Source organism: Siniperca chuatsi, linkage group LG21, assembly GCF_020085105.1.
Source record: "Siniperca chuatsi isolate FFG_IHB_CAS linkage group LG21, ASM2008510v1, whole genome shotgun sequence".
Lineage (NCBI taxonomy): Eukaryota > Metazoa > Chordata > Actinopteri > Centrarchiformes > Sinipercidae > Siniperca > Siniperca chuatsi.
The window spans coordinates 22,189,562-22,216,527 of NC_058062.1; the positions used below are offsets into that span (position 1 = coordinate 22,189,562).

The 26,966-nt window shown below is 41.5% G+C and overlaps 1 protein-coding gene across 1 annotated transcript in view; it reads left to right on the forward strand.

Annotated features, from left to right (window-relative positions):
- Positions 1-1,978, forward strand: part of atp5mc1 (ATP synthase membrane subunit c locus 1) — a 10,845-nt gene extending 8,867 nt beyond the window's left edge. The window contains exon 5 of the mRNA XM_044182212.1: positions 1,563-1,978. Coding sequence (XP_044038147.1) covers positions 1,563-1,677 — 115 coding nt within the window. The 3' untranslated portion in view covers positions 1,678-1,978. The remainder of the gene's footprint in view (positions 1-1,562) is intronic.
- Positions 1,979-26,966: the final 24,988 nt, after the last annotated feature.

Below are 26,966 nucleotides of genomic sequence, written 5' to 3' on the forward strand. Positions count from 1 at the left end.
AAGACAAGACAAGTACAGAGACAAGCCCACTGTCTGACGCAATTTAAAGGTCATTTGTAATTTTCACCAATGCTGTCTCTGTGCTATGATGCACTCTAAATCCTGACTGAAAATCCTCAAATAAACTATTGTTATTTAGAAAGTGACACAACTGCTTGGCGACTGCTTTCTCAAGGATCTTAGAAAAAAAGGAAAGGTTAGATATAGGTCTATAGTTGGCTAAAACCCCTGGATCAAGAATAGGCTTTTTAAGAAGAGGTTTAATTACAGCTATTTTAAGACTGTGGTACATAACCTGTTAATAAAGACAGATTGATCATATCCAGTAAAGTGCTAACTAAGGGTAAAACTTCTTTAAGCAGCCTAGTTGGAATAGGTTCTAAGTGACAGGTTGATGGCTTAGAATAATTAATCGTTGAAGAAGGTTGATAGGAGAAAAGCAGTCAACATATATCAGGTTTTACAGCTGTTTCTAAGGTTCCTGTGTTTGAAGATAAATCTGTATTGGTTGAGGGCAGGACATGATTAATCTTTTCTCTAATAATTAAAATTTTATCATTAAAGAAGCTCATGAAGTCGTACTACTGAGAGCTATAGGAATACATGGCTCAATAGAGCTGTGACTGAGGCCAGTATCAGCCGTGAATATCAGCTAACCGATAAATCGGTCAGGGTCTAGCCTCTAGGGTTGGGCGATTGGACTAATATATCGGCAATCAATTGGGCTGGGGGTTTTTTTGTTTGTTCTTTAAAGGCGATTTTTGGCATTTGGCAATGGTCTGCCTCCGATGAAGGAGTGAGAGTCGCTGCTCAGCGACAGACTCTCGTTCAGTGAGCTAACCAAGTTGCACAAAGAGGCCAGCAACGGCAGAGAGAGGCAGCAGGGAAAAACAGCGTGTAGAGCCAGAATATTTTCACATGTAACTCAGTGAATTAAGGGTTTTTTTCAACCAAACCACAGTTGATGATTGTTGGAACAGTGGAAAGACTAACAGATTGTTTTGGTGAATTTTACTTTTTCTATCGAGTTTTGAATGAAGTGTGTTTTATTGAGTGCGTTAACAAGGCTGGTCTTAGTTAGGCGAAAGAGAGAAACTTGATTTCAGAAGTTGTCTGGTTGTATTTTTCTGTTTTAATAAGGAAAATAAGTGTAAGAATATTTCCTTAACGTTTTGTGAGTTTATTTTGTTTATTTATTAGACTTGAAAAGCTATGAGAGCTTGTGGAACATAGTGAACTCACCGCTTACACACATCTCCCAGCTGAAACTATGTGGGGGGCGCAGCCATGCACACACACACCTGAGCAAATATATGGGTAATTGGCGGTTGTTGGGCTGATGGTGGCCGATTGGAAAATTTTACATATCACTCAACCCTAACCTCAATACAGCATCTCTGTATCAGTTTAATAGAAAGAGCAGCGTCTGTATTTTTGATGATATTGAAAACCATACCTTAGGGATTTCTAAATATCATAATACCTTGATACCGCCCAAGCCTAGTTTCCATTCTGCAACACTGTTTTACAGATGCCTGTCTTTGTTTGGTTGTCCTCCACAGGAACCCCTCGCTGAAGCAGCAGCTCTTTTCCTATGCCATCCTGGGCTTTGCTCTGTCTGAGGCCATGGGTCTCTTCTGTCTGATGGTGGCATTCCTCATCCTGTTCGCCATGTAAACCTGGAAACATGCCCACAGCTCCCTTCACTTACCCTTTGTTCCCTGTATCCTTTCCTTCCTTGCTCCCGTCTCCCTTTCTTCATCCGAATGGGGGTTCCCAGAATGGGAACCCTGAACGTGCTGGCCATTCCAATCAACAGAAAAATAATGAAAAGTATTTACATTTGAGGGTAACAAACCTCCAGCCCTACAGTTTTATGCTCCTACGATTTTTTTGTTTGTTTGTTTTTCAGAAGTTTTATGTAAGACTTCACTTCAGTTGAAATCTGTCCAAAATAAATGGTTGGGATAAGTAAAAACAGTCTGCAGTGTTTTTAATCTTTTTTTATTGCTAAGAAAAGGAACTGTTGCATATGTACAGGTAGTTGTTTCAAATGTTACTGTGTTTTGCCCTTCTTATAAATGACACAAGTTGGCAGCCAGAAGTGTTTGTCTTGTTTCAGATCCAAGGTTACCCCCACTTTGATCTCCCTGTTTCTATATTTATAAAAATAAATAAATAAAAAAAAATTCAATGTAGCTGTATCAAGATGATTCACATTGGCAATTATGGCAACTTACAAAGTTGCCAGTTGCAAAGAGTACCAAAATGTCCTGCTTAATTAAGTGTACTGTTAACTCTACTCATGATTTGGTTGAGGTTTTCACATGAGTACTTGAAAATACATATTTTTCCTCTTACCTGTTGCTTGCTTGTTTATCCATCTAGATTGTTTTGGTACAAGTTACAGATTTTTGGAGATATCAGCTGTAGAGATGTCTGCATTTTTTTTGAATAAATATAATAAATATACCACTACAGGTAAGAGGAAAAATGTGTTTTTGATTTGGCGTAAACTGTCCCTTTAAACTTTTCCTTCCTTCCACAGAGAGCCTTTGGTTTCCATTCCTTCAGTATGCTATGAAAAACTATTTGTCGAGTCATGAACTAGGAGAGGCAGCAAATCCTCACATTTGACTGGAAACTGAATGTTTTGGTTGCTTTTAATTTGTTTTTCTGTTGGTGAATCTTATTGGTTCAGCTAGAGAATTTATCACAAACTGCTTGTCTGCAATAGGTTGATCTTACTACTACTGTAGTTCCATGAACAAAATCAAATGCCTGCTTGGGTAGCAGGAACAAAACCTCTAACAACTCTTTAAAAACTTAAAATACTACAGGAAGCCTACAGTAGTAGTGCCAGTGGTATGTGATTGTGTAGTAACTTGACCGAAACATGCAAACAAGTCATCTATTACACCACACATGGGCAACATACAGCCCCCGGGTTGGAAATGGCCTGTGAACCATCTCAGTCCGGCCCGCAAAAGGGAAAACAATGCGAATGACTACAATGAGTCTGTACTATTATTTAACTATATTCCAACAGAGGGCACTGTCTAAATTTAGATTGGACTAAAGGCATCAAGTTGACTCTTGCTCACTATCCTCAAGTGACCACTAATAACGTAAGCGGTTACCCTGTTTTCCCAGCAAATGACAAACAAGTACTTCACACATTTCCCAACGCTGGCTACCCTGGATGTGCCACACCGACAGATACCCCACTACTCTGACCACACTGAGTTAAACAGGCGTTTCTCTGATTTTTCTAAGATTGAAATTGAACTGGACCAAGTGTCCTCTCCCCTTTCATTTGACAGCAAGAAAGCATCCCCCAAATGTGAAAACTAGAACTGATTAACATCCAGTGCTGCTTTTCAAGCAAAGGTTCACTCCATCCACACTGGACAACTTATATTGCTCACTGAAGGAAACTGTTTCCCAACCTGAGCAGGCATACACAAGCAGACGCTTGTTTTGTTTGACTCCATATATGTGTGAACAAACTTTTTCTGTGATGAACTACAAGAAGTCATATTACAGATCACGGCTGATGGATAAGCCAGACTTTGATGGTCTTGCAAAGAGAGGTGACCGTCTCAGTTGTTCCCATTAGGCTAAATTACATGGGTAGGAAATGTTTTTCATGAGTGTCATTTTTAAATATGTCATAATTCAATCTTACAGGTTAGTTACACAAGTAAAACGGAACAGAAAATGTATTAATGTATAAGACAATGTGTTTATAAATGGTACATTTTCTAATCTTTTCTTCATTCAGTAACAGGTCTGTTCTGCAGGTCAGCACTCATGGTAAATATTACAATAAAATATACAATAAAACAAAATACGATAAGATAATTGTAAAGCAGCTGCCTTGGGTCTGTTTATAACATAATGCAATTTGTTTCATCAGTGACCTATGCAATGTTGCATGTCAGACAATTGGTACGGCATAGGCTAATTTAAAAGTTGATACTGCATTTAAGTGGATAGTTTTATTTAAGTTAGTGTGCCTTGTTCTTTGCACATGAGGCACACTAACTTAAATAAAACTATCCACTTAATAGTGTTAATTCTGATTCAGCAGCATTCACACTATCATGTTTAGTGTGAATGTTGATTCCATTCAGACCTTAAAAGTTGAATAATACTCTATGTATGAAATGTGGAGTTTTAAATACTATTGTATGAACTATTGTTCTTGTATTTTTCTCTTTATCAATGTGCCTGATGTATGAAGCACAGGGCACAGTACTAGTATTTATTCTGCGTATTATTATTTGTGTGAATGCTGATTCAGCATTCCTCCCCTCACCCCACCGGAGTCTTGCACTCCTTCAGCTTGGAACATGGTCCACCCGTTGAGTGCTTGATCTGGGATTTTTGTGGAGCAGGTCTGCAAAGATGTGGGCACAATACCCAGTTTTCACTTGGCTCCACCAACTAAGCGTCCCTGTCTTTACAGTCTCATGAATGCCGTAAGATTGTGTTGTGAGAGAGGTCCTGACCCACTGTGCATTGTGAAAAGCAACATAGACATTCAGAGTTCAATTTTTTTGCCTTGAAATCACCGTCAGTATACAGCTGGACCTACCCAGCTCTCACTGGCAAAGATGGATGCTGTTTTTTGGTGGGCACTGCGCTGAAGAGTCAGTAGGTAAGACTGACTTTTCCACACATAAATTTGGTGATTTTTTTTTTCTTACATAACTTGCCAAAGACATTACCTACTACCACATTATTGTTTGTTCTTACTAGTGCAGTGCCCGTTCAAAACATGCCTGTTCGGAATGGGCCGATTGCTTGGCCTCCAGTATTACTGCTTCAAAGCATAGAAAAATGAATACTGTTGATCTGAGGTGTGAATGAGTATATAAAACAACATGGAAGAAACTAATATTCCATTATACACAGATGTTAAGTACTGTAATAGTGAATTTTCTCATTTCAAGTATACTGAGGGCTGCATTTAAAAATAAAATACATAACAGAGAGCTTCTGAAAAAATGTGCATCCGAAAATAAAGTGGATCGATCACATTGGGCTCTCAGATCGTTTATTTTCAGTAGGCCTATGTGATAATTACATTGTATGAAGACAAAACCATATACAATCAACAGTTAGGAGTCAGTGTATTGAAAAACAGTACTGAATTTATTAAAACTGTACACTGAATCAAGCACAGCATGTTGCATTAGGAAAGTAGTTTATAAACACAACAGGCAACCATTTACTGCATACTGCCATTAGAAACTGAGTACAATTAGCTGATAATTAGCCTGATCAGCCACCATCAGTAATCAATACAACCACATGTTAGACTATAAACCATTAATCAAACCAATAACTAACCGCAGTCAATGTCAAACAACCTTATCATTCTTGAGCAGTTACCTAGTATTTCTGTAGTGGTGATAAAACGTTACAAAATATACATACAGTATTAGCAGTTTGAATTAAACTCCCTCGCTCTCCAGGGAAAATATTAAGCCAAACTCCCTTTAAGAAATATGACACATTAACAATTCCTTACGTACTCGGAAAAACACAACTCTAGAAACACAAGATAAAACGCGTCCTATGTAGACAGTCTTCTTGTCAATTTGGCATCAATATAATCCTTAAAAATAAACTGTATTTCTGCACAAACTTTACATTTTGGATTTTGTAGCCTCAACTTACCAGACTCCGTTGTTTTGCTGAGCTATGTTAGTGGGTGAAGACCATGGGAATGAGAGGTGCACTGTTTCAAAAATTAAGATTTCTCACTAAATAACTGCTGGTTGGTGGATCAGATACACGCTGAACCAAACACTGACTCATAACACTGTTAATTCATCGCCTATCGTGTGTGTGACGGTATTTGAGGAGTTTCTACCCAGTTTGCTGCTTCCTGTTTGGTGCTGGACAGATATAAGCGCAGACGGTAAGAAAAAGGTTTTTTGACAGTGAGGCAGTGTTGTAGCCAAGACCACCTAAACCGAGACCAAGTCATGTCCAAGACCGGAGTGTATCAAGACTGAGACAAGGCCAAGTCAAGACCAAGACCAAGGCAGGGCAAGACCCAGTCAAGACCAAGACCAAGCAAAAATGAAACTTAGGAACAACAATTTGTCCCCACATGCCCTGTCCCCTCAATTTCTCACAGTCAACACTGCATTAGCTAGCGTTACATATTCAGACTTTATGACCACTTCAAAGGTAACGTAGGGAGTCACCACTTTTTTTCGTCTCTCTTCTTTACCATGCTGGTAAATCTGAATGAATTATACTTTGGTGCTCATGGTTTCCGTAAAATGAACTGAACGATTGTGGAGAATATAACCGATCCAACGATGTGTAGCATGTCCATATTGACAAAAGTTTAAAGATTTATATTTGTATGCGCGATATAAGTAACTTTGAACTAGCTGAAGCGGGCGACCCAAAGAACTTCTATTAAAACCAGATCCACCATCTAATTGAGACCTGCATTTATTTGTCAAAACGTGTAGCCACAGCCAGCCATTAAAATAGATTGGAGTCTAATTTGGGCTTGGCCTTTAATTGAAGTTTGACGGTAGATAGTTAATATCTATAGCTAATATTCGCTAAATCTCTTTGGGTGAGGGGTGAAGAGATTTCTGAAGAGTTTTGGTGCAGAGGCAGATTGCTAACATTAGCTAGCTAGCTTTGCTAGCATCACTTACACTTAGCTCACCTTTCTTTATACTTCTTTTCAAAGCGCAGATAAAAGTTTGACATGGTCAATCCTTCATTATCGGACCATTATTTAATAACTTTTGAAGTCCTATTACTGGACTGCACGCCATTAAGGCAAAAACTCCTACTCTAGATGTCTATCTGATAGTGCTGTAGCTAAATTTAAGGAAGCGAGTCTATCTGCATTTCATTCGGTGCTATGTCTCAGTTTAACAGAGGACTATCCTATGCTAATTTCAGCCACTCCCAAATTGACCATCTTGTTGATAGTGCTGCAGGTCACTGCGAATGACACTCGATTCTATCGCCCCTCTAAAAAAGAAGATAATGAAACAAAGAAGGTTAGCTCTATGGTATGACCCCTAAACCCGCAAATTAAAGCAAACATCATGAAAACTTGAATGGAAATAGTGTTCCAACAAGCTAGAAGAATCTCGTTTAGCCTGGCAAGATAGTCTTAAAACATATAGCAAAGCCCTCCGCAATGCCAGAGCAGAGTACTACTCATCATTTTATTACTCATCACTCATCTACAGATCGATCTCAGTTTGTACATGTTAACGGTGAGTCCTCCGTGCACACCAAAGTTAGTCACAGAGTTCCACAAGGTTCTGTGCTTGGACCGATTCTATGCACCTTATATATGCTTCCTTTAGGCAATATTATTAGGAAACACTCCATAAACTTTCATTGTTATGCGGATGATACCCAATTATATCTATCGATCAAGCCTTGGAACCTTGGAGTTATCTTTTCACTCCCACATGAAACAAACTTGAAGGACTGCCTTCTTTCACCTACAGAACATTGCAAAGGACATCAGGCTGTGTCAAAATGATGCCAAAAAACTAGTTCTGAACCATCCCTTAGTTATGCTGCTATAGGCCTAGACTGCTGGGAGACTTCCCATGATGCACTGACCTCCTCTCTCCTCCTCTCCCCATTAATGCATATTACTAACTCGACATCTTCTCTCTCCCTTTTGTGCTTTCTCTTCTCTCTCTTCTCTCTTTCTGTCGCTTTCAGCAAGTATTTCTGCCTCCAGAGCTGCCAAGTCTGGATCCCTAAAATTAGACAAATTTTGGTCGTCCATGATAACAGATATAAAAATGAACCTTATAATCCAGTCAATACTAACTCTACATACTACAAGCAAGCAATATTTCCAATGTTGGTAAAGTTAAACATGTTACTGCTTTTAATGTCACCACAATCTTGGAACAGGATATGAATGTAGCTTATCAGAAGCATCCACACAGGTCTGTACCTGAAACATGGCAGTGTGAAGCTGGCTCCTCTGCAGGCTGGCCTTGATGGCCTCCAGGTTGGTGTCCAACCTCCTCAGCAGGTCCACTTTCTTCCAGGCCGTGTCATAGGAGGAAGCCAGCACTGTGGCTCTGTTCAGCAGCAGCTGGGAGACCTGGCCTGATGTCAGGTTCTGCTCCACTGCCTTCTTACAAAGCTCATCCAGAGACACCTTCATAACCAGGACAGACAGTGATTTAGGTCAAGATAAGGCTTACAGTTCCTAGGAATGCCCCCCGAAACTTTGTTCTGAATAGGAACTGGTTTTAAATTTTTAAGAACTCGCCCGGAGCATCATATTTGTAGCTATGAGTGATTGTGGGCCATCTGCTGCCCTATGTTCGACAACTGCTACTCTCTCTCTCTCTCTCTGTCTGTCTCTCTCTCTCTCAACCCAACATGGTAGCGGCAGATGGCTGCCCACCTTTGAGTTTGGTTCTGCCCAAGGTTTCTACCTCTTAAAAGAAGTAAATCAGACAATGCAATGGTCTTGAAAGAAAGTCCTGAGTCTTCTTTGTATGAGACCAAGACAAGACCGAGTAAAAATGTGGTCGACTCCGAGACAAGACTGAGACCTTCAAAAAGTGGACTCAAGACCAGTCTTGAGAGGTGGCAGTTCCGATAGGTACCCAGGCCAAATAGATAATACACACATATACGCCCTACCATTTGTTACTAGAAGTTGGCGTGTCTGATGATTTTCGGCCTACACATGGAGGGTAGAAGGCCTGATTGCACACCAGATGATAGATATTGTCAAAAACAAGCCGTTTTCTAATATTTTCACAAGAAGCATTGACTATGTCTCTTTTGATAGCTTTGTCAACTTTACTAAACAAACTTTGCAGAGCCCTCCACCCACACCACTGGATAAAGATGTTTTTAAACCATGAGGTACATTTTTGTAAAGTGAGAAGGTATGGTAATCTCCATTCTTTAGGCCCTCTGGTCGCAATTACCCTCTCTCAGATGAAATGTATTCATCTGATGGCCTAATGAAATGATCAGCTTCAATATGATGTATTTCCAGACCTGTAGCGCTGGCCTATTGCGACACATAAAGTGTCTCAGGATAACCAGGCTGGTCAAGGTCTCAGCAGACTCGAGACTGTCTGTCTCTCTGTCTGTCTGTCACTTACTCGGTCTGCCCATCTGTCTGTCAATCATTTACTGTCTGTCTATCTGTCTGTCACTTACTTTCTGTCTGGTTGTTTGTCTATCACTTACTGTCTGTCTGTCTCTCTCATTTTCTATTTGTCTTTCTGTCACTTATTCTCTGTCTTTTTCTCTGTCTGTCACTTACTCGGCCTGTCTGTCTGTCACTTTCTCTGTCAGTCACCTGCTCTCTGTCTGTCTCTCTGTCTGTCTGTCTGTCTGTCACTTACTGTCTGTCTGTCTGTCTCAATGTCACTTACTCTCTCTTTCTATCACCTACTCTCGATCTGTCTGTCTGTCTTTCTGTCTGTCAGTCACTTACTGTCTGTCTCTGTCTTCCACTTGCTCTCTGTATAACTGTCACTTACTCTGTCACTGTCTGTCTGTCTGTCTGTCTGTCTGTCACTTACTCTGTCTGTCTTTCTTTTGCTCACTGTCTGTCAGTGACTTATTTGCTGTCTGTCTGTCTTTCATTTACTCTCTGTCTGTCACTTACTCTCTGTCTGTCACTTACTCTGTCTTTCTGTCTGTCTATCAAACACTTACTCTCTGTCTGTCTCTGTCACTTACTCTCTGTCTGTCTGTCTGTCTTTCACTAACTCTTTCTGTCTGTCTGCCACTTACGCTCTATCTGTCACTTACTCTGTGTCACTGTCTGTCTGTCTGTCTTTCTATCGCTCTCTGTCAGTGACTTATTCTCTGTCTGACTGTCAGTATTTCACTTACTCTCTTTCTGTCTGTCTGTCTGTCACTTACTGTCTGTCTGTCTCTCTGTCACTTTCTCATTGTCTTTCTGTCACTTATTCTCTGTCTGTCACTTACTCGGTCTATCTGTCTGTCACTTTCTCTCTATCTGTCACTTACTCGGCCTGTCTGTCTGCCTGGCTGTCACTTACTCTTTCTTTCTTTCTGTCTGCAAGTCACCTACTCTGTGTCTGTCTGTCTGTCTGTCGGTCTGTCTGTCAATAACTTACTCTTTGTCTGTCTGTCTTATTCTGTGTCACTGTCTGTTTGTCTGTCTGTCACTTACTCTTTCTTTTTGTCTGTCTGCAAGTGACCTACTCTCTCTCTGTCTTTCTGTCTGTTTTTCTGTCCGTCAATTACTTACTCTGTCTATCTGTCTGTAACTTACTCTGTGTCACTGTCTGTCTGTCTGTCACTTACTGTCTGTCTGTCTGTCTGACTTTCTGTCACTTAGTCTCTGTCTGTCTGTTTTTCACTTACTCTATGTCTGTGTATGTGTCTATCACTTACTCTCTGTCTATCTGTCACTTACTCGGTCTGTTTGTCTGTCAGTCACCTACTCTCTGTCTGTCTTTCTGTCTTTCTGTCTGTTACTTAGTCTCTGTCTGTCTGTCAGTCTGTCTTTCTATCGCTGTCTGTCAGTGACTTATTCTCTGTCTGACTGTCAGTATTTCACTTACTCTCTTTCTGTCTGTCTGTCTGTCACTTACTGTCTGTCTGTCTGTCTCTCTGTCACTTACTCTGTCTTTCTATCTGTCTATAAGTCACCTACTCTCTGTCTGTCTTTCTGTCTGTCCATCTCTCAATCACTTACTCTCTGTCTGTCTGTCTGTCTGTCAGTTTGTCTTTCACTTACTCTCTTTCTGTCTGTCTGCCACTTACTCTCTTTCTGTCACTCTGTCTGTCTGTCTGTCACTTACTCTGTCTTTCTATCTGTCTATAAGTCACCTACTCTCTGTCTGTCTTTCTGTCTGTCTGTCTGTCAATCACTTACTCTCAGTCTGTCTGTCTTTCTGTGTGTGTTTGTCTTTCTATCTGTCCGTAACTTACTCTGTGTCACTATCTGTCTATTTGTCTATCTGTCACTTACTCTGTCACTGTCTGTCAGTTACTCTGTCTTTCTGTCACTTACTCTCTGTCTGTCTATCTGTCTGTCTGTCTTTCACTTACTCTCTTTCTGTCTGTCTGTAACTTACTCTGTCTATCTGTCTGTCTGTCACTTACTCTTTCTTTCTGTCTTTCTGCAAGTCACCTACCTACTCTCTGTCTGTAACTTACTCTGTGTCACTGTCTCTTTGTCTGTCTGTCACTTACTTTTTTTTTTCTGTCTGTCTTCAAGTCACCTACTCTCTCTCTGTCTTTGTGTCTGTTTTTCTGTCCGTCAATTACTTACTCTCTGTCTATATGTCTGTAACTTACTCTGTGTCACTGTCTGTCTGTCAATCACCTACGCTCTGTTTGTCTGTTACTTTCTTTGTGTCACTGTCTCTTTCTGTCTGTCACGTACTCTGTCTTTCTGTCTGTCTTCAAGTCACCTACTCTCTGTCTGTCTGTCTGTGTGGTTGTCTGTCAGTCTGTCTGTCTGTCACTTACTCTCTGTCTATTTGTCTGTCTGTCACTTACTCTCTATCTGTCACTTACTCGGCCTGTCTGTCTGCCTGGCTGTCTGTCTGTAGATCAATCACTTACTCTCTTTCTCTCTGTCTGTCACTTACTCTCTGTCTGTCTGTCTGTTTGTCTGTCTATAGATCAATCACCTAGTCTCTGTCTGTCTTTCTGTCTGTCACTTACTCTGTGTCACTGTCTGTCTCTCTTTCACTTTCTCAGTCTGTCTGTCTGTCTGTCTATCTGTCTGTCAAGCTCTTACTCTCGTTCTGTCTGTCACTTACTCTCTGTCTGTCTATCTGTCTGTGTGTTTGTACAGGTATGCCTATCCGTCTGTCACTTATTCTGTGTCACTGTCTGTCTATCTGTCTATCTGTCTGTCTGTCTGTCACTTACTGTCTGTCTGTCTGTCTTTCTGTCTGTCTGTCTGACTTCCTGTCTCTTAGTCTCTGTCTGTCTGTCTTTCACTTACTCTATGTCTGTCTATGTGTCTATCACTTACTCTCTGTCTATCTGTCACTTACTCGGTCTGTTTGTCTGTCAGTCACCTACTCTCTGTCTGTCTTTCTGTCTGTCTGTCTGTCTGTCACTTACTCTGTGTCACTGTCTGTCTCTCTTTCACTTTCTCAGTCTGTCTGTCTGTCTGTCTGTCTGTCTGTCTGTCTATCTGTCTGTCAAGCTCTTACTCTCGTTCTGTCTGTCACTTACTCTCTGTCTGTCTATCTGTCTGTGTGTTTGTACAGGTATGCCTATCCGTCTGTCACTTATTCTGTGTCACTGTCTGTCTATCTGTCTGTCTGTCTGTCACTTACTGTCTGTCTGTCTGTCTTTCTGTCTGTCTGTCTGACTTTCTGTCACTTAGTCTCTGTCTGTCTGTCTTTCACTTACTCTATGTCTGTCTATGTGTCTATCACTTACTCTCTGTCTATCTGTCACTTACTCGGTCTGTTTGTCTGTCAGTCACCTACTCTCTGTCTGTCTGTCAGTCTGTCTTTCTATCGCTGTCTGTCAGTGACTTATTCTCTGTCTGACTGTCAGTATTTCACTTACTCTCTTTCTGTCTGTCTGTCTGTCTGTCACTTACTGTCTGTCTGTCTGTCTCTCTGTCACTTACTCTGTCTGTCACTTACTCTCCGTCTCTCTGTCTATAAGTCACCTACTCGCTGTCTGTCTTTCTGTCCGCCGGTCCATCTCTCAATCACTTACTCTCTGTCTGTCTGCCTGTCTGTCACTTACTCTCTGTCTGTCTGTCTGTCTGTCTGTCAGTCTGTCTTTCACTTACTCTCTTTCTGTCTGTCTGCCACTTACTCTCTTTCTGTCACTCTGTCTGTCTGTCTGTCACTTATTCTGTCTTTCTATCTGTCTATAAGTCACCTACTCTCTGTCTGTCTTTCTGTCTGTCTGTCTGTCTGTCTGTCTGTCTGTCTGGCTGTCAATCACTTACTCTCAGTCTGTCTGTCTTTCTGTGTGTGTTTGTCTTTCTATCTGTCCGTAACTTACTCTGTGTCTGTCTGTCTTTCTGTCTGTCTTTCACTTACTCTCTTTCTGTCTGTCTGTTACTTACTCGGTCTATCTGTCTGTCTGTCACGTACTCTTTCTTTCTAGTCAAGTCACCTACTCTCTGTCTGTCTGTCTATTTGTTTGTCTGTGTGTTTGTCTGTCTATCTGTCTGTAACTTACTCTGTGTCACTGTCTGTCTCTCTGTCTGTCACTTACTCTGTCTGTCTCTTTCTATCTGTCTGTCTGTCACTTACTCAGTCTGTCTTTCTGTCTGTCTGTCTGGCAATCACTTACTCTCTGTCTGTCTGTCACTTACTCTGTGTCTTTCTCTCTACCTGTCTGTCACTTTCTCTGTGTCACTGTCTGCCTGTCTGTCTGGCAATCACCTACTCTCTGTCTGTCTTTCCTGTCTGTCTGTCTGTCTATCTGTCTGTCTGTTTGTCTGTAACTTACTCTGTGTCACTGTCTGTCTATCTGTCTGTCTGTCACTTACTCTGTGTCACTGTCTGTCTGTCAATCACTTACTCTCTTTCTGTCTGTCACTTTCTCTGTGTCACTGTCTGTCTGTCTTTCACTTACTCTCTTTCTGTCTGTCTGCAAGTCACCTACTCTCTGCCTGTCTGTCTGTCTGTAACTTATTCTGTGTCACTGTCTGTCTCTCTTTCACTTTCTCGGTCTGTCTGTCTGTCTGTCTGTCTGTCTGTCTGTCTGTCTGTCAAGCTCTTACTCTCGTTCTGTCTGTCACTTACTCTCTTTCTGTCTATCTGTCTGTGTGTTTGTACAGGTATGCCTATCTGTCTGTCACTTATTCTGTGTCACTGTCTGTCTATCTGTCTGTCTGTCTGTCACTTACTGTCTGTCTGTCTGTCTTTCTGTCTGTCTGTCTGACTTTCTGTCACTTAGTCTCTGTCTGTCTGTTTTTCACTTACTCTATGTCTGTGTATGTGTCTATCACTTACTCTCTGTCTATCTGTCACTTACTCGGTCTGTTTGTCTGTCAGTCACCTACTCTCTGTCTGTCTTTCTGTCTTTCTGTCTGTTACTTAGTCTCTGTCTGTCTGTCAGTCTGTCTTTCTATCGCTGTCTGTCAGTGACTTATTCTCTGTCTGACTGTCAGTATTTCACTTACTCTCTTTCTGTCTGTCTGTCTGTCACTTACTGTCTGTCTGTCTGTCTCTCTGTCACTTACTCTGTCTTTCTATCTGTCTATAAGTCACCTACTCTCTGTCTGTCTTTCTGTCTGTCCATCTCTCAATCACTTACTCTCTGTCTGTCTGTCTGTCTGTCAGTTTGTCTTTCACTTACTCTCTTTCTGTCTGTCTGCCACTTACTCTCTTTCTGTCACTCTGTCTGTCTGTCTGTCACTTACTCTGTCTTTCTATCTGTCTATAAGTCACCTACTCTCTGTCTGTCTTTCTGTCTGTCTGTCTGTCAATCACTTACTCTCAGTCTGTCTGTCTTTCTGTGTGTGTTTGTCTTTCTATCTGTCCGTAACTTACTCTGTGTCACTATCTGTCTATTTGTCTATCTGTCACTTACTCTGTCACTGTCTGTCAGTTACTCTGTCTTTCTGTCACTTACTCTCTGTCTGTCTATCTGTCTGTCTGTCTTTCACTTACTCTCTTTCTGTCTGTCTGTAACTTACTCTGTCTATCTGTCTGTCTGTCACTTACTCTTTCTTTCTGTCTTTCTGCAAGTCACCTACTCTCTGTCTGTAACTTACTCTGTGTCACTGTCTCTTTGTCTGTCTGTCACTTACTTTTTTTTTTCTGTCTGTCTTCAAGTCACCTACTCTCTCTCTGTCTTTGTGTCTGTTTTTCTGTCCGTCAATTACTTACTCTCTGTCTATATGTCTGTAACTTACTCTGTGTCACTGTCTGTCTGTCAATCACCTACGCTCTGTTTGTCTGTTACTTTCTTTGTGTCACTGTCTCTTTCTGTCTGTCACGTACTCTGTCTTTCTGTCTGTCTTCAAGTCACCTACTCTCTGTCTGTCTGTCTGTGTGGTTGTCTGTCAGTCTGTCTGTCTGTCACTTACTCTCTGTCTATTTGTCTGTCTGTCACTTACTCTCTATCTGTCACTTACTCGGCCTGTCTGTCTGCCTGGCTGTCTGTCTGTAGATCAATCACTTACTCTCTTTCTCTCTGTCTGTCACTTACTCTCTGTCTGTCTGTCTGTTTGTCTGTCTATAGATCAATCACCTAGTCTCTGTCTGTCTTTCTGTCTGTCACTTACTCTGTGTCACTGTCTGTCTCTCTTTCACTTTCTCAGTCTGTCTGTCTGTCTGTCTATCTGTCTGTCAAGCTCTTACTCTCGTTCTGTCTGTCACTTACTCTCTGTCTGTCTATCTGTCTGTGTGTTTGTACAGGTATGCCTATCCGCCTGTCACTTATTCTGTGTCACTGTCTGTCTATCTGTCTATCTGTCTGTCTGTCTGTCACTTACTGTCTGTCTGTCTGTCTTTCTGTCTGTCTGTCTGACTTCCTGTCTCTTAGTCTCTGTCTGTCTGTCTTTCACTTACTCTATGTCTGTCTATGTGTCTATCACTTACTCTCTGTCTATCTGTCACTTACTCGGTCTGTTTGTCTGTCAGTCACCTACTCTCTGTCTGTCTTTCTGTCTGTCTGTCTGTCTGTCACTTACTCTGTGTCACTGTCTGTCTCTCTTTCACTTTCTCGGTCTGTCTGTCTGTCTGTCTGTCTGTCTGTCTATCTGTCTGTCAAGCTCTTACTCTCGTTCTGTCTGTCACTTACTCTCTGTCTGTCTATCTGTCTGTGTGTTTGTACAGGTATGCCTATCCGTCTGTCACTTATTCTGTGTCACTGTCTGTCTATCTGTCTGTCTGTCTGTCACTTACTGTCTGTCTGTCTGTCTTTCTGTCTGTCTGTCTGACTTTCTGTCACTTAGTCTCTGTCTGTCTGTCTTTCACTTACTCTATGTCTGTCTATGTGTCTATCACTTACTCTCTGTCTATCTGTCACTTACTCGGTCTGTTTGTCTGTCAGTCACCTACTCTCTGTCTGTCTGTCAGTCTGTCTTTCTATCGCTGTCTGTCAGTGACTTATTCTCTGTCTGACTGTCAGTATTTCACTTACTCTCTTTCTGTCTGTCTGTCTGTCTGTCACTTACTGTCTGTCTGTCTGTCTCTCTGTCACTTACTCTGTCTGTCACTTACTCTCCGTCTCTCTGTCTATAAGTCACCTACTCGCTGTCTGTCTTTCTGTCCGTCGGTCCATCTCTCAATCACTTACTCTCTGTCTGTCTGCCTGTCTGTCACTTACTCTCTGTCTGTCTGTCTGTCTGTCTGTCAGTCTGTCTTTCACTTACTCTCTTTCTGTCTGTCTGCCACTTACTCTCTTTCTGTCACTCTGTCTGTCTGTCTGTCACTTATTCTGTCTTTCTATCTGTCTATAAGTCACCTACTCTCTGTCTGTCTTTCTGTCTGTCTGTCTGTCTGTCTGTCTGTCTGTCTGTCTGGCTGTCAATCACTTACTCTCAGTCTGTCTGTCTTTCTGTGTGTGTTTGTCTTTCTATCTGTCCGTAACTTACTCTGTGTCTGTCTGTCTTTCTGTCTGTCTTTCACTTACTCTCTTTCTGTCTGTCTGTTACTTACTCGGTCTATCTGTCTGTCTGTCACGTACTCTTTCTTTCTAGTCAAGTCACCTACTCTCTGTCTGTCTGTCTATTTGTTTGTCTGTGTGTTTGTCTGTCTATCTGTCTGTAACTTACTCTGTGTCACTGTCTGTCTCTCTGTCTGTCACTTACTCTGTCTGTCTCTTTCTATCTGTCTGTCTGTCACTTACTCAGTCTGTCTTTCTGTCTGTCTGTCTGGCAATCACTTACTCTCTGTCTGTCTGTCACTTACTCTGTGTCTTTCTCTCTACCTGTCTGTCACTTTCTCTGTGTCACTGTCTGCCTGTCTGTCTGGCAATCACCTACTCTCTGTCTGTCTTTCCTGTCTGTCTGTCTGTCTATCTGTCTGTCTGTTTGTCTGTAACTTACTCTGTGTCACTGTCTGTCTATCTGTCTGTCTGTCACTTACTCTGTGTCACTGTCTGTCTGTCAATCACTTACTCTCTTTCTGTCTGTCACTTTCTCTGTGTCACTGTCTGTCTGTCTTTCACTTACTCTCTTTCTGTCTGTCTGCAAGTCACCTACTCTCTGCCTGTCTGTCTGTCTGTAACTTATTCTGTGTCACTGTCTGTCTCTCTTTCACTTTCTCGGTCTGTCTGTCTGTCTGTCTGTCTGTCTGTCTGTCTGTCAAGCTCTTACTCTCGTTCTGTCTGTCACTTACTCTCTTTCTGTCTATCTGTCTGTGTGTTTGTACAGGTATGCCTATCTGTCTGTCACTTATTCTGTGTCACTGTCTGTCTATCTGTCTGTCTGTCTGTCACTTACTGTCTGTCTGTCTGTCTTTCTGTCTGTCTGTCTGACTTTCTGTCACTTAGTCTCTGTCTGTCTGTCTTTCACTTACTCTATGTCTGTCTATGTGTCTATCACTTACTCTCTGTCTATCTGTCACTTACTCGGTCTGTTTGTCTGTCAGTCACCTACTCTCTGTCTGTCTTTCTGTCTTTCTGTCTGTCACTTACTCTCTGTCTGTCTGTCAGTCTGTCTTTCTATCGCTGTCTGTCAGTGACTTATTCTCTGTCTGACTGTCAGTATTTCACTTACTCTCTTTCTGTCTGTCTGTCTGTCACTTACTGTCTGTCTGTCTCTCTGTCACTTACTCTGTCACTTACTCTCCGTCTCTCTGTCTGTCTATAAGTCACCTACTCGCTGTCTGTCTTTCTGTCCGTCGGTCCATCTCTCAATCACTTACTCTCTGTCTGTCTGCCTGTCTGTCACTTACTCTCTGTCTGTCTGTCTGTCAGTCTGTCTTTCACTTACTCTCTTTCTGTCTGTCTGCCACTTACTCTCTTTCTGTCACTCTGTCTGTCTGTCTGTCACTTACTCTGTCTTTCTATCTGTCTATAAGTCACCTACTCTCTGTCTGTCTTTCTGTCTGTCTGTCTGTCTGTCTGTCTGTCAATCACTTACTCTCAGTCTGTCTGTCTTTCTGTGTGTGTTTGTCTTTCTATCTGTCCGTAACTTACTCTGTGTCACTATCTGTCTATTTGTCTATCTGTCACTTACTCTGTGTCTGTCTGTCTTTCTGTCTGTCTTTCACTTACTCTCTTTCTGTCTGTCTGTTACTTACTCGGTCTATCTGTCTGTCTGTCACGTACTCTTTCTTTCTAGTCAAGTCACCTACTCTCTGTCTGTCTGTCTATCTGTTTGTCTGTGTGTTTGTCTGTCTATCTGTCTGTAACTTACTCTGTCTGTCTCTTTCTATCTGTCTGTCTGTCACTTACTCAGTCTGTCTTTCTGTCTGTCTGTCTGTCTGGCAATCACTTACTCTCTGTCTGTCTGTCACTTTCTCTGTGTCTTTCTCTCTACCTGTCTGTCACTTTCTCTGTGTCACTGTCTGCCTGTCTGTCTGGCAATCACCTACTCTCTGTCTGTCTTTCCTGTCTGTCTGTCTGTCTGTCTATCTGTCTGTCTGTTTGTCTGTAACTTACTCTGTGTCACTGTCTGTCTATCTGTCTGTCCGTCACTTACTCTCTGTCTGTGTGTTTGTCTGTCTTTCTGTCTGTAACTTACTCTGTGTCACTGTCTGTCTATCTGTCTGTCTGTCACTTTCTCTGTGTCACTGTCTGTCTGTCTTTCACTTACTCTCTTTCTGTCTGTCTGCAAGTCACCTACTCTCTTTCTGTCTGTTTGTCTGTAACTTATTCTGTGTCACTGTCTGTATATCTGTCTGTCCCTTTCTCTGTTTCACTGTCTGTCTGTCTGTAACTTACTCTGTGTCACTGTGTGTCTATCTGTCTGTCTGTCAGTCACTCTCTGCCTTTCTGTCAGTCTGTCTTTCACTTACTCTCTTTCTATGTGTCTGGCAATCACCCCAACGATGAGCAAAAGCTGTACACAGAAGCACGCAAGAGCTTGAGGATAAGTGTTTTTTACACCCTAAGCAGAAATTGTCTTTGTAGAGACTTATACAAATAATCATTTGTATAATTGTGTAATACAGTATAAGACAATCCTTGGAGTTGGGGAGGGGGAGTGTAAGTGTGCATTAGCAAAACACTCACACTATTATTTACTTATTTTTTTAATTGTTTAATTACTGTGCTTGGTTCACAGTTTATGCTTATGCATTCTTATTCTACCTAAATTTTGCAATCCTATGGTTTTGAACTGTTTAACCAATCAATGCCTACTACTTCCAGTACTACTGTTACAACTCCTACTACTGCCACAGTATTAGTATTAGTTTTTCTTGCTACTACTACAATTACTGTCACTAGTACAGAACTACTCTTATAACTATTACTCTGTCAACCACTTCAACTAATTGCTGAAGCTTTGAATAATGAAATACTGAAAACATTTGAAGCCTTTCTAATAAAATCATATTTTAATACTGAAGCATGCACACAAATTACTTAAGAAAATATAACCTTTTCCACTTGATAATAGTAATTATGAGCAGGATCTTGTAACTTTGACCCAAAATAGATGCTGCAAAGTAATATCACATCTTTGTCTGGTTTTGTCCAATTGTATTCAGCTATTTTGACATTGTCTCATTTTGAATTTCCCCAGATGGAACTGCTGAGGATGAGGATGCACTTTCTCTCCCAGAAGTGATGCAATGGTTGACTGGACAGCACACAGGCACCTACTTTTTTCAGAGAGAGAAACTTTTAAGATCACTGTCAACTTCTACCACACGTGTGGAACGGAAGCCAAACCACAAAATTTGTTATCCACGTGTTAGCGCATGCACACACACCATCACATTTCCCACTGCACATTATGTGAATTACTTTGAATTCAAGAAAAATATGGCAACAGCAATCAAATGCTGTCTTAAAGGATATTTGCATTACCCAAAATGTTTTCATTATGTGGTGTTCGCTAAAATAATGTTAAGGTGTAAGAAAAGAATTCATAACTTTGATTAGTTTTGTTGTGCAGTGTTAAAAGTTAAGAGTACGTTTACACATGTTCATGTCTTCTTAATGTTAATGTAGAATATTTGTCACTGTTAAAATTTGTCTTTTGCTATACATTTGTAGTTATTAGCTACACAATTTATGACTCCAGTCAAGTAAATAGGACCAATATTTTCCTACCTTCCCCCTTTTTTCAAGATACTTCCTGCCAAATTTCACACTTATATGACTATTTATGCAGTTAATGCATAACTGCAGCTTAATATTTGAATTTACATGATTTTGCTAGCAGGGGGTTTCGCTCCCCTGAGAGTCTGAGAGTAAACAGGCACCAAATTGGTTGTGCTCATTATCAACTTGTGATGACCCAAAGTTTAGGCTAACAGAAAATACTAGTGGGAAAAAAGGAAGCAGAAACCATCCTGAGGGTTGGTCGTGGCTCCTTGCCTATTCCACATAGTGTCTGGACTACCTTAGACAATCATCATTTTCATACATGATACATGACTGATGTTGGCAAGGTTTTATAGCATCAAAGGGGACAATTTTAGTGGAAACGTTTATAAGACAGAACTTACAGAGATTACAGTGCTTTGCAAATTAATTCAAGTGTACCTCTACATCTGGCTCAGCCACAGGTGTTTGGAGCATCCCAATTTGCCACAGCTGCTCTGGAGAGAGGTTTCATTCAGTTCTGATAGGATGCTTATTCCAGCTATCCAGGAAGCACTGCAGGTCAGACTTCAGCCGTGGGAGAAACACATAATGCACACAAAGGAGGTGCATCTTGTCTAAGTGGTCAATCAGTTGTTGTTCTTCCATTGTATGTAGAACATCACAGTATCTACAGGTAACAGCTGACCACACATCACACCACAGCCTCTCTATTCTAAGAACATGCATCATGCAATGTCCACATTTTCCACCCCCTGGTCACCACGTACTCGTACACGTAAAATAATTTAAGCAGTCATCATGCATTGTGCGTGGACAGGGCCCAGGGGATTAACCAATAGTGAAGCCCACTAGAAGGCATAGCCCATATTACATAGAACAAAGAATAACGGCCTGTTAGCAGTACTTTGATGTACTTCCTACCTTGAGGGCCATCCATGTTTGTGGACACCATCCAAGAAGAAGGAGAATGCAGTTGAGGCTTTGTTGTTGGCAGCAGCATCAAGATATAGGATCTATGTAAAAAGGATTGGGGAGACAGAATTCTATATCATTAAGTCTCATCACTGTGACACATTTGTTTTTAGTTTCTTTTGTCAAGAGTGGACTTTGACATACCCTTCTTGAGAAACCGTCAATCCCACCAAATATCACAATATTAAATCTGAGGAGAAGAAAGTACATACAACATTTTTCAGACATGATTGGCAAAGGACAAAAGAACAAAAAAAATATGCAGAGTGTTGACACAGAGCATGAGGGTCACTGAATGGTTTGATGAGGATGAAAATTATGTAAATCATATGCTATGGCCTTCAGTCACCAGATTACAACCCAGCTAAACATCTACGGGAGATTGTGTGAGACAGCGCTCTCCTCCACAATCATCAAAACACCAAATGAGGGAATATCTTTTGGAAGAATGGTGTTCATTCCTCCAGTAGAGACTTTGCTAAGGAGCATCGAAGCTGTTCAACACCTTACGAACATACTTTTTGTTGGTTAATTCTTCACCCTGTTTTGTTATTCTTCAGGATTAACTGTATTCATGGGGAATCTTGACAATATGACAGTTTAGCTTCCAGCTTTTCTAGCAATGTATTTCAGCAATGCTTTACAATTTATTCTTCTTCTGTCAGTTTTCGGTCGACTAATACTGCTGCATCTTGCAGCTACAGAAACATTTCAAATGTAAAAATGTTATGCTCTTTAAGGACATTTATGTTTTTATTAAACTTTTCAACTTAACTTTTCCAACTCGCAATTCAACCAGTTTTACATTTCAGCTTCCATGTTTTTGAGCAGTCTAGCGTAATACGTTTGAGCTTTCATATTTTTCAGGCAAATTCATTTCAAATTTCTGCATTTTCATTAATGCTTTGCTTTTTATTTCAGCTGTCAGCATTCGCATGCATTTTCTACAGGAAAGGCATTTTTTCTAGTTAGGGATACAGTTTCATTAGTCCTTGCTTCAACTTTAATGACACATTGCCAAGAATATTTTTAACTGGTCTCTTGTTGACTTAACCTTAAAATCAATCAATTAAACATGCCTAATGTTACTTAATGTTATGTATTAGTCTATTATGATGTATTATGATAGCCTTACTCTGTCCTCACTCCACTTGTCATAGCCTCTATGATGTGTTTAGCCTCTTTAAATAGCCAATGAAACAGGAAATGTAAATATGCATCTACATAACAAATTAATTGATTTGATTATAAGTTAATTACAAATCCAACCCGCTAAAAGGGATGGAAGAGATCTCCACATCGTGTTCCTGGACCTCGCCAACACTTTTGGCTCAGTTCCTCACAACCTTCTTTGGACAGCATTCAACTACATCACTACCCTTGTCAAAACCTACTTCCAAGACGTGTAGCTATGCCTGACGACAGCAGAGTACACCACAGCAAGGCAACGTCTGGAAGTAGGCATCATAGCAGGATGCACCATCTCACCGCTAGCCTGCCCCATGGGCATGGAGGTTGTCATCAGAGCATCACAGTGAGTGGTGGGAGGAGAACAGCTAAAACCTGGCCTGCGGCTCCCTCCCATCAGGGCATACATGGATGACATGACCACACTCACTACAACCAAGGCATGCACAATGCGACTGCTGAGAAAGCTACAGGAGAACATCAAGTGGGCCCAGATGAAAAAAAAGCAGATCAAGTCCAGGAGTATATCAATCATCAATGGGAATAAGACGGATCAATGGGAAGCTGTCAGCTTCCACATTGGTGATGAGTCCATACCAACTGTGAGTGAGAAGGCAATCAAAAGCCTGGGATGCTGGTGCAATGCAACCCACAAAGACACAGACCAAGTGGACCAGCTTAGGCAGAACACCACCTAGAGAGTATTGACATGGCACCTAATACTAGAGAGTATTGACATGGCCACACTTCCTGGGAGGTTGAAGCTCTTGTGCCTTCAACTTGGTCTCCTACCCCAGCTGATGTGGCCATTGACCATCTACAAGGCCTCAATATCAAAGGTCGACAAGCTGGAGAGGATGATCAGCTCATTCGCCAGAAAGTGGCTAGGCCTACCCAGGTGCCTTAGCAACATAGGGCTCTATGGAAAAGGCATCCTGAAACGTCCCGTCTCTCAGAGGAGTTCAAGTGCACCAAAGTAAGGCTGGAGATGACATTGTCAGAATCCCGTGACCCATGTGTAACCCAGAATGCTCCCACCCTGGCAACTGGGAGGAAGTGGACCCTATCAGCAGCTTCAGAGAGGGCAAAGTCAGCCCACGAGCACAGGGATATTGATGGCCATCTGCAACAAGGGAGAGGAGGCCTCGGCCTTGGAGAGAGCAAACCGTCCTGGTACAAGGTAACACTAACTCAGCGAGGAGGTGCACCGGCAAGAGCAGGCAGCGCACAGGACATTTCTCAAGCAGAGCAAGGGCAGTGGATGAGATATAAGGGAGTTGAGAAGCGAAAGTTCTTTTGGAAGGAATTGTGGGACAAACCAGCTTTATTATACAAGCTTGGAAGCATTACACCTGGTGGCACAATCAAGTGCGGAAAGAAGAGAAACAGATGGAAACAGTGAAAATGACTCAAAGACTTAACTCTTAAACAAATAAAGTTTTAGTAGTGTTCCTAAACTGCTGTTACCAGATTAAAGCAGCCTGCTCCACTCTGCTGCAGGACCTGAGTCCTAATAAGGATTCTAATGAACTTTAAAATCAATCAACATCTGGCAGACACTAACACCGTGTTGCTATCACAACCGGACATCATCGGCCTGATTATGGAAGAAGAGGGCTGAAGTCACCCTGTGGGACCGTCATTATTCATTTGTCGTGATTCATCGCTGTGTTCATATCATTCATTCATGGTTGCATTTAAACGTTCATTTGTATGTCTAGTAGTTATTAGTTTGTTTGTGTAGTCTAGCAGTTATAGTTGTGTGTGTAGTTAGTAGTTAAATAAACAGCTTTGGTTATTGTGTTTGTGTGTATGAAATATTCTGGTCACTGTCCCAAGACAAGAACTCTGTAGCAACTTCCGATCGAGACTAAATGAATTATTAATTAAACTGATTTTTAATTAATGAATTACATTACATTTCATTTATTAATTATTATAAATGTCTATCAAGATTTGCCCCCTTGAAAAATGAATACAACATAAGTTAGATTCTGTTATTTAATATGAATGCTGATTTTATTCTGAGAGCCAGAAGTGAGTGTGAACCTGCTCCTTCCTCATACCAAAATTAAGGTCATTCGCCATGATCAGGTTAATGCATTTAAACCTTTAATCTGCTACAGTGTAGTGCAATACATTTGAGCTTTCAGATTTTTCAGGCAAATTTATTTCAGATTTCTGCATTTTCGGCAATGTTGTATGGTGTCAAGCAGGTTAGCAGAGGGATTGGACCCAGATGCAGACTGGTAAAGTTCAATGATTTAATAATGGATATAAGCCTTACACGGATTGTCAGGCAGGCAGAGAGCAAACCAGGAAAGGCAGTCCAACAAAGGCAAACAATTTCCGAGAAGGGAGCAGGCAAAGTCCAAAATCCAAAATTCATGCAAGGTCCAAGAGAAACAGAAGATAATCCAATAGAACACACAGGTAACCAAGGCCAGGACGCCTGACAAAAGACAAAGAGAAGCATGAATTGACATAGAGCAAAGGAAGCACACAACCTTAAATACACTCAGGTGAGGGGAGACAACGAGACAAAGGTGAAAATGATCAGGGCAGAGCAAACAATCAAAACTGGCGGGAAAGGCAGACAAAGACAGGAAGCAAAACTACAAGACACAAGAGGTAAGGAGAATATTTAAAAATAAAACAGAAAACAAATATAAACCATGACAGTGCCCCACCCTCAAGGGACGGCTCCCAGAGGGTCTCTGGCAGCTCTCTGGATGCTGGCGGAGAAGACAGAAACCCTCTGGAGGCTGGCAACGAAGGCGAAATCCCTTTAGAGGTCGGACCGGATGTTGGCAGCGAAGACGGAAACCCTCTGGAGCCCGGCAGTGAAGTCAGAACCCCTCTGGAGGCCAGCAACATGGCTGGAGATCAAGACCAGGGTCTTACAACTGGAGATCTGAGCAGGAGTCCAGCAACTGGGCAGCAGGACTGGAGACCAACGACAGAAGGCACAGCACATGAACATGATTTTCCTAGGACAGTCTTAAGATTCTATTTTTTTTTTTGATCGTTTTTCTGATTGTTTTTTCCCCATAATGTTCCTGTACCTGCAGAAGGAAGACATGGACTGACCGTTTTCTTCACGGAGCAAGACTGCTGCTGATGTCAACCACTGCTTCCCTTTGCTGCCACTCAAAGGAACAGTTTTGCCATTGGAGCTGCCAATAGTGTCGACCCAGTTCCATCAGTATCCGAGCTAGAGAGGATAACCCAATACAATCGCTAACCAAGAGCAATTTTCAAATAAGAGGCTTGTGTCTGGGCAGAGATAGATTTTGTGTGTTATTTCATCTAAGCTTCATTGTTGCGAATTGTGCTATGCTTATTTTGGAGAGTAATGGACTGCCGTGTCCTAATTGCTGTGTGTTTTTCTTTGTGTTTAGCACATTACATTTGTATCGGTACCTCCCTTTCAGCTCTGTCCCTTTGTTTGAGATTCGCAGGTCCACCTATTAATATTCATAAATATCTTTGATAATTTTGCTAACAACCAAACCTGCCCTACCCTAATCAACACCTGTGACAGGACAGGCGGCCCTAGAGGCCGGTGACAAGGTAGCTGGGCTGGAGCTGGGCTGGAGGCCGGCGACAGAGAGACTGGCAGTGATACGGCATGGTATCTACGGCCGATATCTCCAAAACTCGGCAACTCACACCAAAACAATCTAGATGGATAAACAGCACTACAGGTAAGAGGAAAAATATGTATTTTTGATTTTGGGGTGAACTGTCCCTTTAAAAGCTTCTCTTCCATCACTGTTTCACAGAAATACTTTTCATATAGGTTGATTTCTGTTTTCTCATTTTTATTTTTGGACAGGTACCTATAGTCTCTGATGCAGGTGAAGTGCTTCACTGGCCACTGCGTCTCTGTCTCAAATATGCAGAAGCAGACACTCATCTTTTCTCCCTAGAGCTGCATGAAGCAACTTCCCTGCAGTGAGTGTTTCACACTGAATCAGTTTTTATTTTATTTTTTTCCAAATGTATGTCTCATATTTTTATTTTTCATGTTTGCAAATTATGCATCCTATTGGAAGTAGGTGTGGTGCTCATTTGGATGTGTAGAAGTCAGTGGTGTGTGACCTCAGAGCCCATGTCCAGAGTTTCCTCACCATCCTGTCTTGTTTCTAACTCTAACTCATGGGGGTGAGAATACAGTGATGTGATTTATCAAATACATCACCTTCTCAGTCCTTCAAATCGAGCTCTTTCTCTGGACAAGGTGCAAGAGTACAGCTGGGGTTTTACATCGCTAATCTGAGGAGAATGGAATAGAAGGCTTGTGCCATAACGAGTTACACAAAATAAACGTTGGTTCTCAAGAATTTAATGTGTGAAATATCATTGTGACTTGCTCCTAATTTCCTGGTATAGCAGCAGGTTCCTGTTTCCAAGTTGAATGTTTGCACAGCCTCTTCAGCTACAAGACTCTCTAGTTTCAAGATCTTTCTATAGAAACAATGACTGTGGCTGTAAAAGGAATGATGGGTAAATTTTTCTCAACTACATACATACAGCACCAGCTAATCAAAAAAGTGGATGGATACAATAGTAGTCTAGTGCAGAGGTTTTCAAAGTGAGAGGCAGGC